This window comes from Lepidochelys kempii, chromosome 1 (assembly GCF_965140265.1).
Source record: "Lepidochelys kempii isolate rLepKem1 chromosome 1, rLepKem1.hap2, whole genome shotgun sequence".
Taxonomy (NCBI): domain Eukaryota; kingdom Metazoa; phylum Chordata; order Testudines; family Cheloniidae; genus Lepidochelys; species Lepidochelys kempii.
Window position 1 is genome coordinate 325,077,413 of NC_133256.1, and position 15,010 is coordinate 325,092,422.

At 41.5% G+C, this 15,010-nt stretch overlaps 1 protein-coding gene across 9 annotated transcripts in view; it reads left to right on the top strand.

Annotated features, from left to right (window-relative positions):
• Nucleotides 1–15,010, top strand: part of SRPK2 (SRSF protein kinase 2) — a 310,240-nt gene that overhangs the window by 83,499 nt on the left and 211,731 nt on the right. For 4 of the 9 annotated variants that reach the window (XM_073328505.1, XM_073328513.1, XM_073328507.1 and 1 more), the window contains one exon: nucleotides 12,601–12,664. The exons of 3 other annotated variants lie outside the window; for them this stretch is intronic. In XM_073328505.1, the coding sequence (XP_073184606.1) occupies nucleotides 12,627–12,664 (38 nt within the window). In that variant the 5' untranslated portion in view covers nucleotides 12,601–12,626. Of the gene's footprint in view, nucleotides 1–10,170; nucleotides 10,189–12,425; nucleotides 12,665–15,010 lie in introns of those variants that run through there. 2 more of the 9 variants (XM_073328506.1, XM_073328509.1) reach the window with 2 other exon arrangements.

Below are 15,010 nucleotides of genomic sequence, written 5' to 3' on the forward strand. Positions count from 1 at the left end.
ACATGTACTGCCTTTACACATGCATTTTAAAAAATATTAACATCCTATTTACTGTATCATGGCTAATTACTCTTAGAGCTAGAGGCCTTGTGGGTCTCCATCCTGGTTGTAAGTCTTTGGAAATCTGGTTGATATGTTGTCAAGGAGGTATGGAGGAGCTCGATCAGATGTTGATTTGTAAGGACTGCACGATGTTTCGATTTTACAAGCTTTATCACTGAGTACAGTGATTCACAGAAGTATGTTGTGGCGAAAATTGAAATGAGTCACACACTAGTCCTCTTGAGTTGAGGATAATTTATTTCTGGTACTTGCTTCTGGAACTCAATTGTAGACTGTGATTTATGTAGCATCTTTAGAGCCTGGTTCTCCTGGAGTTCCAATAGTTCCATTTCTAGAGTAGATGTTTCCGTAACCATGATTTTGGGAATCGGACAGCTGTTGTTGATCATATCAACCATGAATAGTTTTAAAAGAAAGGCAAAGCAGGATCTCAACTTCTGCAAGTCTTCAAGCCTGGCCTGAAAATCATCAAGCAGTCCTTGTAATTTGCCTCTGTATTCCTTGAGTTTGTGATCTTCTTCTGCTTCAATTTCGGGGAATGTGTTTCCCTACTCTTGAGATGGGGAAAGTGGTTGAAGTCTCTTGACACTATGTCTCTTTGCAGAAACTTTAACTTGTTCTGGAAGCTGAAGACTGTCTGAGTAAGGTCAGAAATAATCTTATCCTTCCCTTGGAGTGCCAATTTGTGAGTTTGCAGATGCTGCAAAATATCAGTGAAAAACATCAGATCTTGCATCCATTGCTCATCTTCCAGTTGTGGCTAGGACTTTTCTTTTTCTTCAAGGAAAGCATTGATAGGCTCCAACAGTTCCACAAACCTATTTAAGAAATTGCTGGTTGATAACCACCTCACAATATAGCAGAAAGAGACATTGTTAGGTTTGTCTTCAAGACCCAGCTCTTTGATGAAATTTTTGAACTGTTGATGAGTCTTCCCATTTGAGAGGGTAAAATTGACAATTTTTAGGACTGTCTCCATAATATTTTTATGCTTGAAGTATCTGCGTGCAAGATGTTCACGATGGATGATGCAGTGAACAGGGAGAATCTCTGGAAATTTGGGATCACTTTTCAAGAATCCGATAAGGCTCCCCCCCGCGCCCCCACCATTACAGGTGCTCCATCCGTTGCAACACTGACAAATTTATCCAGGGGTACATTGGCATTTGTCAATCTTTGACAAGTGCATTCTTTATGTCAGCACGATGGGTTGTTTCTTTTGCACCACTAAGTCCATCGTTTCTTCTTTCACAATTACATCTGCGGAAACATAGCAAACAAATATCGCTAGTTGTGGTCTATCTTGTATATCAGTGGACTCGTTGACAACTAGGCTGAATGCTAGAGAATTCTTTAGATTGTTTTGCATCTTGTTTGCAACATCAGTGCTGATTTGGGAGATATGCCTCTCTGTAGTGTTGTGCAAAATTGAAATTTACTTGATTAGTTGTTTAAGTTTTGTGTTACTTGGATCTAAAATTGCAACCACTTCTGCAATATTCTTCTTAACAAGTTCTCCATCACAATGTGGCTATTTAGCATGAGCAATATTCGATTACATAAAACTAGCTCTGGTTATTGTGTTATCTTCCTTACTGAACACCAAAAGTAGTGTCTGTTGACTGCTTAGGTGTAATTTTAATGCAGTTAGCTTGTTTTTCCTTAATTCTGATTCAGGAGGCTATAGACAAAAAGTTATTGTGATTCGTTTCATAATGACATTTCAAGTTGCTCACTTTGTAGTGAGTGAGCGATGCATTGCAGATAAGGCATAGGGGTTTGCCATCTTTAACAGTGAATGTTAAATCTTCCTCCCATTCTGGTTTAAAACTTTGGTTTTCTTCTTCATACTTATATTTCTTACATTTTAAAAATGTCATTGTCATCCATGAAATTAATGTAGGGTTAACACCTGTAACCCTTCTGCCAGGTGGAGTCAGCAGCAACAAGAGATGGGTTCCGTATTCGGGGTCCATCTTTACAATACAATACGGAAGCAGATTGAGCTCCCACCCAGTAATCTGGGAAAATTACACGCCACCGCCTGGGTGCCTCTAAGAGACAATATTTCTCCTCTCACAAGCACGGAGTCTGAGTGTAGAAAAGAAACTTCTTAAATAGAAGGAAGGAAGTAACCTGGCATTAATTTGGGAAAACTTTGTAAGTAGGATTCATAAACATAAAACCATCAGCAAAACATTCATCCCAGAGTACGTTGCGTCAGGTTTTTGTGGGCATTGTGTGGGCAGCATATTCATAACATAGAAGGTGTAGATACTCATTTATCAACAAAGTCTAAGCAGCTTTGATATTAACCAGGCTGTCGGTTACTGAAATAATCTTCTCTGGATCCAGTTAATTGATTATATTATTTTTAACTGTTCGGCAACATGTTGGGCTGTGTGGTGGTGCCCAGTTGTGTATTGGAATGAGAAAAACACTGTTTGCGGAGTTGTTCCCATAAAGTTGACGACTATGAGACAAAACCCGCAGCCAAACTAGGGCTGCTTGCTCAGCTGTCCTTCCAACAGAGATGTGGTGAGTCACCACACAGGCATGCAGCAGCAGCCTATCCTGGAGAAGAACCACTCCTAGGCTCAGGTATTTCCCTAACCCCCAGAGCTGCAAATCAATCTGTGCAACAGTGTTACCCAACCAGGAACTCTTCTCTTGCCTTGCACTGCGTCAAACTCTCAAGTCTCTGAGCCTGCTCTTGATCCTGTTTCTGCCCCAGCCTTGCCTGACGAATAATATTAAAGGAACTGGCACATGAAATTGCAAGCCCATTAGCAAAAATGTTTAATGAATCTGTAAACTCAGGGGTTGTATTGTATGACTAGAGAATTGCTAACATAGTCCCTATTTTTAAGAAAGGGAAAAAAAGCGATCTGTGGAACTACAGGCCTGTTAGTTTGACATCTGTAGAGTGCAAGGTCTTGGAAAAAAATTTGAAGGAGAAAGTAGTTAAGGACGTTGAGGTCAATGGTAATTGGGACAAAATACAACACGGTTTTAAAAAAGATGTCAGATTCAACCTCTGCTCCAATGACTAGACCTGACTACAAGGAGGCAGCACTGGCAATGCTGCCCTTATTATGAGTATTGCATCCTCCATCAGGCACTTGAGACATGTGAAGAACTTGTGCAATAAGAACACCAACTCTTTTTCAGATTGTCTGCTTCAGCATTCAGAAGACTCCCTGCAAGCCATTTCTTACTTGCTACTTTGTAAACTGGACGCAACTTATGAAAAAATTCTAGCATATAAGGAACTTTGATTATAGGAAATGGTGTACTGTTGGCATAAATGTCTCTAGCAAATGTATGTCAGGTGATGCATGGGAAGGGGCATGCGAGGTCACCCGATTTCTGCCAGGGTGGGAGTTGTGCTGAGCGGGGCTGAAGGCATGAGCCTGGGAAAGGCACCAGCAGCAAGCATTCTTGCTGAGCCCCACTAGGTGACGCACAGAGCAGGGTCCTGAGACCAGGCTGGCAGCACAGCTCTCTGTGCGACGCCTGCTGAGTCGCATCCCTTCCTAGCTGGCTGGCAGCCATGGTTACCAGCTCGAGTACATGTCTGGACTAGCCTGCTTGGAGCTAGAGGAGTCAGTTGGGGGGAAGGCAACGCAGGGCCGGGGGAGCCCAGGGAGGCAGCGGGGGCTGGGGCGATGGGTGGGAGGCTGGGGGAGGCATTGGGGGCTATGGGTTTGGGGGCTGGGGAAAGCAGTGGGGAGCAGGGCACCAAAATAAAAGTTTGCCCAGGGCGCCATTTTCCCTAAGGCCAACCCTGGCGAGACCAGCCTTACGGGTGGGTGACGTGGGCAACCGCCCAGTGTGCTGTGGTCGGGGAGGCACTGTGGTCAAGTGGGTGACTTGGCAGTCAGCAGGAAGTTGACCGTGGCTGTAGTGGTGAGGGAGGGGGCCTGCCATTGTGCGCCTCCTCCCCACCCCACATTAGCAGTTATAAGTCACCTATTTGTTGTTCTGATCATGAGACATTCTATCCTCTAATTTGATGCACATCTGAAGGCTTTCCAGGAGTAGGAGTTTTCAACGCTGAAGCAGATGGAGTAGAAAAATTCTTCTTAGAAAATGAAGAAATGAAATTACCTTTCCTTTCACTGTCACTCTCATCACTGTTCTCATCAAAAGATGATGCTGCTGAATATGAAGTAGAAGGAGAATGCACAGAAGAAAACAATTCTTGATGGAGACCAGTTTTCTCCTTCTTAGGGCTTGTCTACATTACCCACTGGATCGACGGGCAGTGATCAATCCAGCAGGGCTCAATTTATCGCATCTAGTCTAGACGCGATAAATCGACCGCCGAGCACTCTCCCATCGACTCCGGTACTCCACCAGGGCAAGAGGCGCAGGTGGAGTCAACAGGAGAGAGTCAGCCATTGATTACCGCAGTGAAGACACCACGGTAAGTAGATCTAAGTACATCAACTTCAGCTACATTATTCACGTAGCTGAAGTGGCATAACTTAGATCGATCTCCCCACCCCACCGCCCCCCGGTGTACACCAGGCCTTACTGTTTGACTGCAATAATCTAAATTTGACAGCAGTGGACATATGTCACAAGAATTCAATGAGTGCTTCTCCATTCTTTCTAAGTGTGTTATGTATGTGGAAGAACAGAGCTTGTACTTGGCTTTAACAGTTTTTCCATGTTCATGTCTAGGAAAAAAAATTCATACAAATGATTTTTGTTTTCCCTGGCTCTACCTAATTTATTATGTCATTAATGTCTTTTTACTTTTGTAATGCACTCTAGATTATGAAGTATCTCTTGTATTTCAGCCAGTCAGTAGAAATTCAGTTCTGTTTCTAACTGCTGCTGTTCCAGAAGATTCCAGCCACTCAAAATGTTTTTGGATATGCTGCCCTCTCCCTCCCAGTCATTACAGACTATTAGCTCATGTGGAGGGATATGGGGCAGGAAGCAGATGCCCCCTCCTCTTTGCATGAAACATAAGCAGCTTCAGGAAGAGAGGGGCCTCACAAAGATTTTATGTCACACCCCCTCATACGCATAGAACTTTTTATATTCTCAGCCAGGTTTGGCTATGTGTGTATATTGTGTATGGGATTTTTGTTGAGAGGGGAGGAGTGGGGGGTTTATTTACATGGGTATTTAATGTGCGTTGTTTGCTTTGTGGAGAGTTGGAGAGTTGTTGGAGTTTAATAGCTGTGAAACTTTTGTTTGTTAAGGGAAAGTCGTGGTGCCTGTACACGCCGCCCCGCTTCTGAGTTAATTTCTGTAAGTTTGTCTAGTGACAGTTTAGATTGTAAAATCTTCATGCCTGGAGCCAAGTCTTTTAATTTGTTTAATTTGTTTTGTAAACTGCCATTTACATTGATGGTCTAGCATACAAATAAAGATATATATATATATATACACATACATACATACGCTTTGTTCTAGAATACTCTAGCCAGTCAAGATGCTCAGCTTTCAATTAGTTTGCCTCTTTTCCAACAGATGGTCATAAAATGAGTGAGCAAGACATTTAAGTAGGCTTGCTAACAGATAGCACCATGATACAATCATAAGGTAGGCTGCCATTTACATCAGGGCATTCTTGCTGGAATATTTGACAATATTTGACTGGTTAAAGAATAGGCGATCAGTTGATTGGTCATTTGACATTATTTGATAGCTTAGTAGACTGGGTTACCAGGCCTTCCTGTTAGTACTGTATTTATGTTGGCTGCTGTGTTTAATTGTGTCTCAATTTTTTTGTCCTTTGACTTGCATTAGAAGTTTGTTCTCCCAAGGTTTATCTTAGAATGATGGCTAAGTAAGTGGTGGGAGAGTTCTGGTTTCAGAAGTTTTGATAGCATAGCCGATGTGCATAATGGCTGTTTAAAAATTGGTGGCTTCACTGTGGTCTAGAATCTAAGCTTTCATTTAAAAAGAAAATTCTTCTGCAGTGTTAATCTTCAGAATGTGAACCATATGTGAAACAACACAGTGATATGTGCCTAAATCTGTAGACAGCTTGAGACAATAGCTGTGAGAGAAGCATGAACTGCTTCCATTCATCCCAAAGAGAGTTGACACTGAAATTCAATTATGTTAATTTAAGTTTTAACTTGGTTAAATAATTCATTATTGATTATGTTAGCTGGAACAAAATGCGATTTCTGCTTACCTGTCATTGCACACAATGGCAGATATTGAGATATTTATTTAGTTGTCAGAGGTTTGAGGGTGGTATATTAATTCTGCCTCCTCCTCCAGATTTGTCACTTTCACCTTTATCCAAAAGGAGCAGTTGTATGTCCTTCCCCAGTAAGGCTATATCTACACTTGAATCCCTACAGTGACATAGCTTCAGCATTGCATCTGAGTTATTGTAGCGCTTCACTGTGGACACTTACTACAATGGTGGGAGGGATTCTCCCATCACTGTAGGTAATCCACTTTCCCAAGAGGTGGTAGGTAGCTTGACGGAAGAATTCTTCTGTCAATTTAGTGATGTCTAGACGGGGAGTTAAGTTGACTTAACTGTGTTGGGGTGTAGATTTTTCACACCCCTGAGAGATGTAGCTATGTTGATATAACTTTTCAGTGTAGACTAGCCCTAAGACTCCACTGTCTCCTGCATACAAAAATCATCGCTCATTCTTATTTGCTGATAAAGCCCCAATTGTCTCCTACTCGGCTGTCAAAATCTCCAGCTTTCTTCTCCTCCCAATAATTTTTACAGTACAGATAGCATAAAATAAATTTAATTTGATATCCAAAATTAAACAAGGAAAATGTGTACTAGATGAAGTTATTGTAAGGTTGAGGCACAATTGGTTGAAAAACCATGTTCAAAGAGTAGTTTTGAATGGTTCGCTGTCAAACTGTGAGGATGTATCTAGTGTGGTCCCACCTAAGGGCGTCTGTCCTGGGTCTGGTACTTTTAAATATTTTCATTAATCACTTGGATAATGGAGTGGAGCGTATATTTATGAAATTTGTGGATGACACCAACCTGGGGGGGTAGCTAGCACTTTGGAGAATGGGAATAGAATTCAAAATGACCTTGATAAATAGGAGAATTGATCAAAATCAACGAGATGAAATTCAGTAAAGACAACTGCAAAGCATGACCAGTTGGGGGAAAAAAAAATCAAATGTACAAATGCAAAATGGGGTATAACTGGCTAGTTTGTAGTACAGCAGAAAGGGATCCGGGGGCTATAGTAGATCACAAATGGAATATGTGTCAACAACAGGGGTGAAAGTAAGTCTAGGGACTTACCGGTACGGGGCTGGGCTGGGGCCGGCTCTGTCCCCCGGAAGGGGTGGGGCTGTGGGAGTCAGAGCCAGCCCTGGCCCACCCTGTACTGGTAAGTGCCTCCCCCTGCCGCGGTAACAGCAGCAGCTGGGAGCTCTGGCAGCGGTTTAAAGGGCCCAGGGCGGTAGTGGTAGCCGGAACCCTGTGCCCTTTAAATCGTCCCCGGAGCCCCACCGCCGGTTCTCTAGGGCTCTGGCAGCAGGGCTCTAGGGACGAGGCTCTGGCCGCTGCTACCGCCCCGGGCCCTTTAAATTGCTGCCCCAGCCCCGCTGCCACTACCCCAGGGCTCTGGCAGCAATTTAAAGGGCCGGGGGCTCCAGCCACTGCTGGGAGCCGTAGGCCATTTAAATTGCGCCTGTGGAAGCCGATCCACCCCGGTACGGCACACCGGCTCTTGCAGGTATGCCATACAGGGGTGTATACTGGCTTACTTACACCTCTGGTCAACAATGTGGTGCAGTTATGAAAAAGGCTAATTTAATTTTGGGGTGTATTATCAGGAGTCTGATATGCAAGACATGGAATGTAACTGTTCCAGTCTGTTTGACACTAGTGAGGCCAAAGCTAGAGTACGGTGTCCAAGTTAGGTGCCACAGTTTAAGAAAAATGTGAGCAAATTGGAGAGAATCCGGAGGAGAGCAACAAAAGTGATAAAAGGCTTAGAAAACCTGGCCTATGAGGTAAGGTTAAAAAACTGGGAATATTTAGTCTTGAGAAAAGTCAGACCAGATATCAGTCTTCAAATATGTTAAGGTCTGTCATAAAGAGTGTGATGGGTTGGACTTACGGTCTGGGATGCCACCTGATATACTGGAGTCCCACTGAGCCCGCCCATTCCACCAGCCTGGGCTTCCTCACCCTGTCCTTGCTGTGCCAGGCCCTCAAGACTTCTCTAGCAAACACACAGGTAAGGCCACACCCAAACTGAAATCAGTCTGCATGGGAGGACTCAGCTTGGGAATTTACCCAGCATTCATGTGCACACCTCCTTTCAGGTGTAAACCCCAAATTATATTGACTTGCACTGTACAGTAATTCCTCACTTAATGTTGTAGTTATGTTCCTGAAAAATGCTACTTTAAGTTAAATGATGTTAAGTGAATCCAATTTCTCCATAAGAATTAATGTAAATAGTGGGGGGGTTAGGTTCCAGGGATTTTTTTTTGCCAGACAAAAGACAGACACACTCTCTCTCTCTCTCTCTCTCTCTCTCTCTCTCTCTCATATACACAGTATAAGTTTTAAACAAACAATTTAATACTGTATACAGCAATTATGATTGTGAAGCTTGGTTGAGGTGGTGTAGTCAGAGGGTGGGATATTTCCCAGGGAATGCCTTACTGCTAAATGATGAACTAGTACTGGGCTGAGCCCTCAAGGGTTAACTCATTGTTGTTAATGTAGCCTCACACTCTACAAGGCAACAGGAATGGAGGGAGGAGACAGAGCATGGCAGAGAGAGACAGACACACATCGTGTGTGTGTGGCGGGGGGGAGAGAGAGAGACAGATGCACACTGTGTGTGTGTGAGAGAGAGAGAGAGAGAGATGCGCATTGCCTCTTTAAATACGCTGACCCCACTCTAAGTACACTGCCTTTTAAAGTAGATCAGCAAGTTGAGACAGCAGCTGCTGCGAGCAAGCTCCTTTGATTCTGAGTTCCTCTCCCCACACGGCTCTGTGGAGAAGGGGTAAAGGAGTGGGGCACCCTGGCATTAGCACTCCTCTTCCCCTGCACAGCAAGCAGGAGTCTCCCGGGAGCAGCTCCAAGGAAGAGGGCAGGAACAGCACATGGCAGTGGGGAGAGGCTGCCCACAAGGAACTAAGGGGAGCTGATGGGGGGGCTGCTGGTCCACCCTGGTTCCAAGCCCCCACCAGCTAGCTCCAACAGGCTACTCTTTGTGCAAGCAGTGGACAAAGCAGGTGGCTGCCAAACAACGTTATAAGGGAGCATTGTGCAACTTTAAACGAGCATGTTCTCTAATTGATCAGCAACGTAACAATGTTAACCAGGGTGACCTTAAGTGAGGAGTTACTGTATAGTCTTTACTTACTTGATCATGTACTATTTGTTTCCCTTGCAGGACTCCTGCCTCATTCAGTGAATGGGTAGATATTCAATATTTTTGTCCTCCTCATTCAGTTTGTGGCCCTAGGTGTTACTTTTGATTGGGTGTTTTTATGGTGCTCTCACCCTCGTGTCTGAGTGGTTTAGAAAACACTAATGAATTTATCTTAACACCTCTGTAAGATTAAACAATAGTATTATCCCCATTTTACAGCTGGTGAACTGAGCCACAGAGATAGTAGGGGCAATATTGACCCATGTCCACTAAATTTGGGTGTCCAACTGAAATACTTATAGCCTTTTTTTTTCTTCAGAATACTTACCCCCCTACCCCCCATTTTTTTATAGAACTTTACATATTCAAAGCACAGCTCCAGTTGACTTCAGTTGTAGTGATTGGCATTTCTGCAAATCTGGCCCTAGATGTCTCATGTTGGGCACCCACAAAATGGGGAACACACAATTAGTAGACAGCTGTGAACACTTTAGTTTAAGAGAATTATTCAGCATCACATAGGGACTGTGTGGCAGAGGCAGGGGTAGAATCTAATTATCCAGGGTGGCATTCAACTTCCTTAACCATAAGATCATCCTTTCTCTTTCTGCAGTCTCTAGCCTCAGTCACTACCTACCTTCCAACTTCTGCAACAAATGAGTCAGCAGTCCGATAGATAACAGCCTCCTACATTACACCACCATGATTCATTCTCAGAGTACTATCCATTCGGGAGGGGGGAGAGAGCGGCAAAGTATGTGACGTGAGTCTGTATCATAATGCACATGCATAGAATGAATGGGGACCAAATTAAGACTGCACAGGCAACCTGAATTCTGGCATTTTCTAGCTTGAGTTTGTAATGTGATGTTCTTTTAACATAGATTTTTGGCTGTCATCTCCTAAGGTGTGTATTTTTGTTTTGTTTTTAAATGAAGTGGAAAAACAGAAATTCTGTCATACGGAACCACACTGATTCCCCACTTGAGTCGTTAGCATGTTTTGGACCTTCAGATTCATAGTGCAGAGAGACCTTTACCACTTGAGCTAACAGAGTGGTCAAAGTAGTTGGCTGTTGTCCTCTATGTGGATCAGCCACTAGAGGGGATTGAGACACATGCTTTGGCAGTAGATTTCACTTTTGTTTGCTGACAGCAGAGGGGTGTAGAGACTTAGGACTCCTGGGTTCAATTCCAGGTTCTGTCAGGAAGGGTTTTCTAATGGTTCTAGTTCCTTCTGCCCTTGCTTTCCCTCTCCCCCTCCTCAGCCTGTCTCTGCTCCAATGTGCCCCATCCCAACACTCCTATCCCTGTTCCCATTGTATCCTGTCCCTCCTCCCTCTGCTCCTATCCACACTCCCACACTTTGACTTCTGCCCTCCTCCATCTCTGCTCCTCTCTATCCCCTGCACAGGTCCCAGTTCTTGTCCTTCTCTGCTCCAGTGTATCCCAGCTTCTGCTTCCCTTCCCACACTGCCTGCTCCTATTCCCCCCACCATCACTTCTGTCCAACCTTATGCTTCATCTCCTCCCCCTCTTCTGTTGCATGCGGCTCCTGACCCTCTCAATTCTTCTCTCCCTTCTGGTTTTTGCACCTCCCTCCCCTTTGCGGCTCACCCCTTTGCATTTGAATCGAGTTGCTTCCTCCTACTTCCTGCCTGGAAACATCAGGGGCACATGCAAGTACATCTCATTTCTTATCCCTGCTAATGGCCCCTAATGGCTAGGAGAGGCAATAGCAGGGAAAATCATGCTCAGACCCTGAATCCCCACGATGGAGTATGCTCAGTGCAGACAGGGTATTTTGGAAAATTTAGCTACCAAATTCTCATAATCCTCTACTGAGCATGTGGGAACTGAGACTTTTTGGGGTCTTATAACTTAGCCAAATTTGTGCAGTTTGGGGAAAGCAAAAGACGCACCCCAGGCAGCAAGGTGACCCCCACCCTACTGCTTGCTAAATTTCAAGCCCTTGTTCCAAAGCATGGTAATGCTAGCTTCTTAATGAAATGGTTGTAAGATTTTATTTTAACATGGGAAAAACACGCTTTTTCTTAATCTCCTGCTCAGAAATGGCTGAACTTTTTTTCAGCTGAAACATAAATGCAGTATCCTGAGGCAGATCCATGACATAGAAACGGTCAGCCTGAATAATTAAAGTTTCAAAAAGTTATAAGCAATTGAAAACAGGATCTTAAATTATAATCAGTTAACTTTATTTTATGATAGTACCCTTTGGTTTTCATCTGAAACATTTAAATAACAGACCTTCTGGCTACGTGATGATCTTAATTTATTTTTAAAACCATCCATGTGTATTCGGTTTTGAGATCTCATGAAATAGAAATCACAGATGGTATGGGGATATTTCTTTCTTCTGCCCCCCCACCCCCCTCCCAACAGTAGTTTGTTAGTAAAATTGATCTGGCTCTCAATATTTGTTATAAATGACATTGTCAGGCCATTTCTTTTAGGACAAGTATTATGTATCAGCCCCGCTCTGCCAATGGGTGTTGCTGTTCATTGGTTGTGAGCATTAGGAGGGGCAATTAAAGTATTAGGAATAAAAAATTGAAGGTACATCTAAATTTGGCCTTCAAAGTGTATTCGAAAGAGCACCCTGTAATCTTAATTTAAGAAACTCAGATATTAGTATATGCTGTTCATGATTTCTGATCCATATATTAAAGTAGTTATTAAATACTTCATTCTTTGTGACAAAAATAATTCAAAGAGCCATATTTTTCAGGCCTTTTGAAATGAATTTTCCTAAGGGTAGTAAATATGTTCAGGTAGCAAAGCTGCAGAATAATTTACTCCCCAGATGATTTGTTTGATTTTTCGTGGACACTGGAATTTGTGCAGCGGTTTGTAATTTGTTATGATAAGAATCATCTAGTAAATATGTTAGCTCAACCTCAAAAGAGTAACCACCCCTCTGCTTAAAAGAAATGGTACTTCCTGCTTTCATAAACAGTCATGTGCATAGTTTAGCAAGGCCTGATGCCTCTGGAGCTTTTTCCTTTCGAGCACCATTGAATCAGTCCTTACAGAAGTACTGTGAATCTCGTGATCTCATTCTGAACAAAAGGGATTAAGAAAAAATCATTTGATAATAAGACTTTGGAAAGCCAGGGCAGGCAATCTTGGTTGTGAATATTTTCTGATTTTTCCAGAAATCAAGCAGAAGATTGAGCTGCTGATGTCAGTTAACTCTGAGAAGTCGTCCTCTTCAGAAAGGTACAGCTACATCTCTTGCATGAACAATTAATGGTGTAGCATTGCAAAGAAGCAGCATAGGGCATTTTTTTCTTGTCAGTTTGCTAATTTTGTTGATGTATTGCATGCTGGTTATTGTAATGTATTGATTGAATCTGTGTTTTTGGTTAAGCTTTGTGTCTTTTTGCAAAGGGTTACTGATTTTTGTTTTTAATGAAGTCTAATCAGCAGCAGCATGCAAATCATAATACAGCAGACTACTGGTTTATATATACTGTTGTTCAGTCTGTGTTCTGTTTTTTGTTTTCACCCAAAAAGCATCTTGATTTCTAAATTCAGTTTCAAAAATTAGATTTTCTTTTTTTTTTTGCTTTGTATTAGAGGAAATCATTTTACAGTTACCAAGGTTGCTGTTCAATTTGGGTTAGTAGAAAATATAATTTGGTGAACCATTAAATATCCTGTTATGTTGAAAGGGAGTGTCCTTTGCAAATAGCTTAGGAATTGCAAACACACAAATTAGTCACATTCTGTAAGATAGATGTGATGCTGCTTCAAGTCTGTGCTAGGAAATGGAACAGTCACTGCATGCAGTAATAATGGTTCATGCCTGCAGGTAAGGGCAAAATGACTCAAGTGTTTTTAAAGCAATTATTTTATCTGTCAGTCAGATTATTATAATCGTAAGTAGCTGTTTCATTTTACATAAATATTTTTAAATATATATATATATATATATATTTGACATTCAGATTTTTGTCATGCAGTGTCCTCTTAGTGACTATTTTGGTGCTTTTAATAACCAAACCTGTTCACTCCTGTTTTGCTTGAGATTTAATTTTAACAGAAACTTGTGTTAATAAAATTATTTCAACTGAGGACAACATAAGATCAATTCAAATCAAAATATTATTTGAATTAAATCATTTCATCTGTGTGCAGCTGAGTATTATATATTTCGGAAATGAGTTGCCAGAATTGTAATTAGTAATTTAGTACACCTAAGCAGGCTTCTTTAGCTGAAATTATGTTATCTAAAATGTATTTGAATGAATGGTTAAACATAATAAAACATAATGGCAGTGCACTGGAAATTTAAGTTAAGGGAACATAGATAGGATAAAAGACAAATAATTAAAAATGAGAGTGTGCTGTGGGGCAACCATGGCTTTAAAACCATATGAGCAGTTTAATTGGATTTATGACACGAGCGAGGGTAGATGTGAACTAAACCATGATATTGCTTTTCACTAGCTCTAGCATGACAAAATATCAGAGCAATGAGAGATACAGAAAATGGTGGGGGGAGTGGGTTGTTAAGTCACCTTTCCAAAATGGAGAAATGTAAGAAAAGCTTTGGGTTATCTTTGCGAGTATAAATTGAAAGTCATTAAGAAAAAGCCTAAGATGTTTTGTTTATCCATCCCCCTGCACCTTGATATCATATAAACTGTAAAATGTTAGGCCAAATAAATGGTGATGGTGATAGGAGAGAGGATGACAGGGTGAAAGTAGTACAAGAAACAGGTGTTAACTGTGATTTTTAGGGCTTCTGTGAGGGATACGGTGATGAAGTGGTGAATCCAATTAGAATATATTTTTAGCAGCTCGAATGCTATGACAAACTGGTGGCTGATCAAAATATATTGTTGCTCAAAATGTGTGTCAAAATACAGTATGAACTCTGGGAAGAAACTGATGGCTGACCAACATGAACCTATGTTTCTAAATTATTGTTATACATAATTAGAAAAGGAGGAAAGGATTTTAAAGATGCATTTTATGCTCATGATCCATTAAAAATGCCCTTAATTTAAAAATTAAATTTGGCAAGTGCATAGTTCATAAGTTGCCTTATGGTTTTAAGTATTTTGAAGGAAAAAGGTAAATCTGAAAAGGTCAAGATAACTATTAAAAATTGGATATTGTGCATGCACAGTAAACGTTCTACAATATTCAGAGATTTTTGAGCATTGTGAGATACTACTATTTTAGTGATTTGAGTTGACGTTCATTAGTTACGCAGTTTATAGGGTCAGAAATCAGCAAATAAAGACTTTCACACAGTCTGTCAGATACAGTTTTTCATTATTACTGTAAAATATCCACCTTCTTTTCCCTGAACCGAAAATATACTGAATTTATTTGCTGCACAGTAGGAAACAATATTATCTACTCTATTAACTTTCAGATCCTTCTATGACCTTTAAAAATTACAATATAAAAAAGCTGTTTTGTAAAAGAAATCTATACTATCAAATAGGTAACATTAAACAATGAAAGTTAGCGCATTTAAAGTGTTTGCAAAACTCTATCCTTAACCTGTTATGCACAGGTATTGAGTCTGTATATGGTATATACATAATG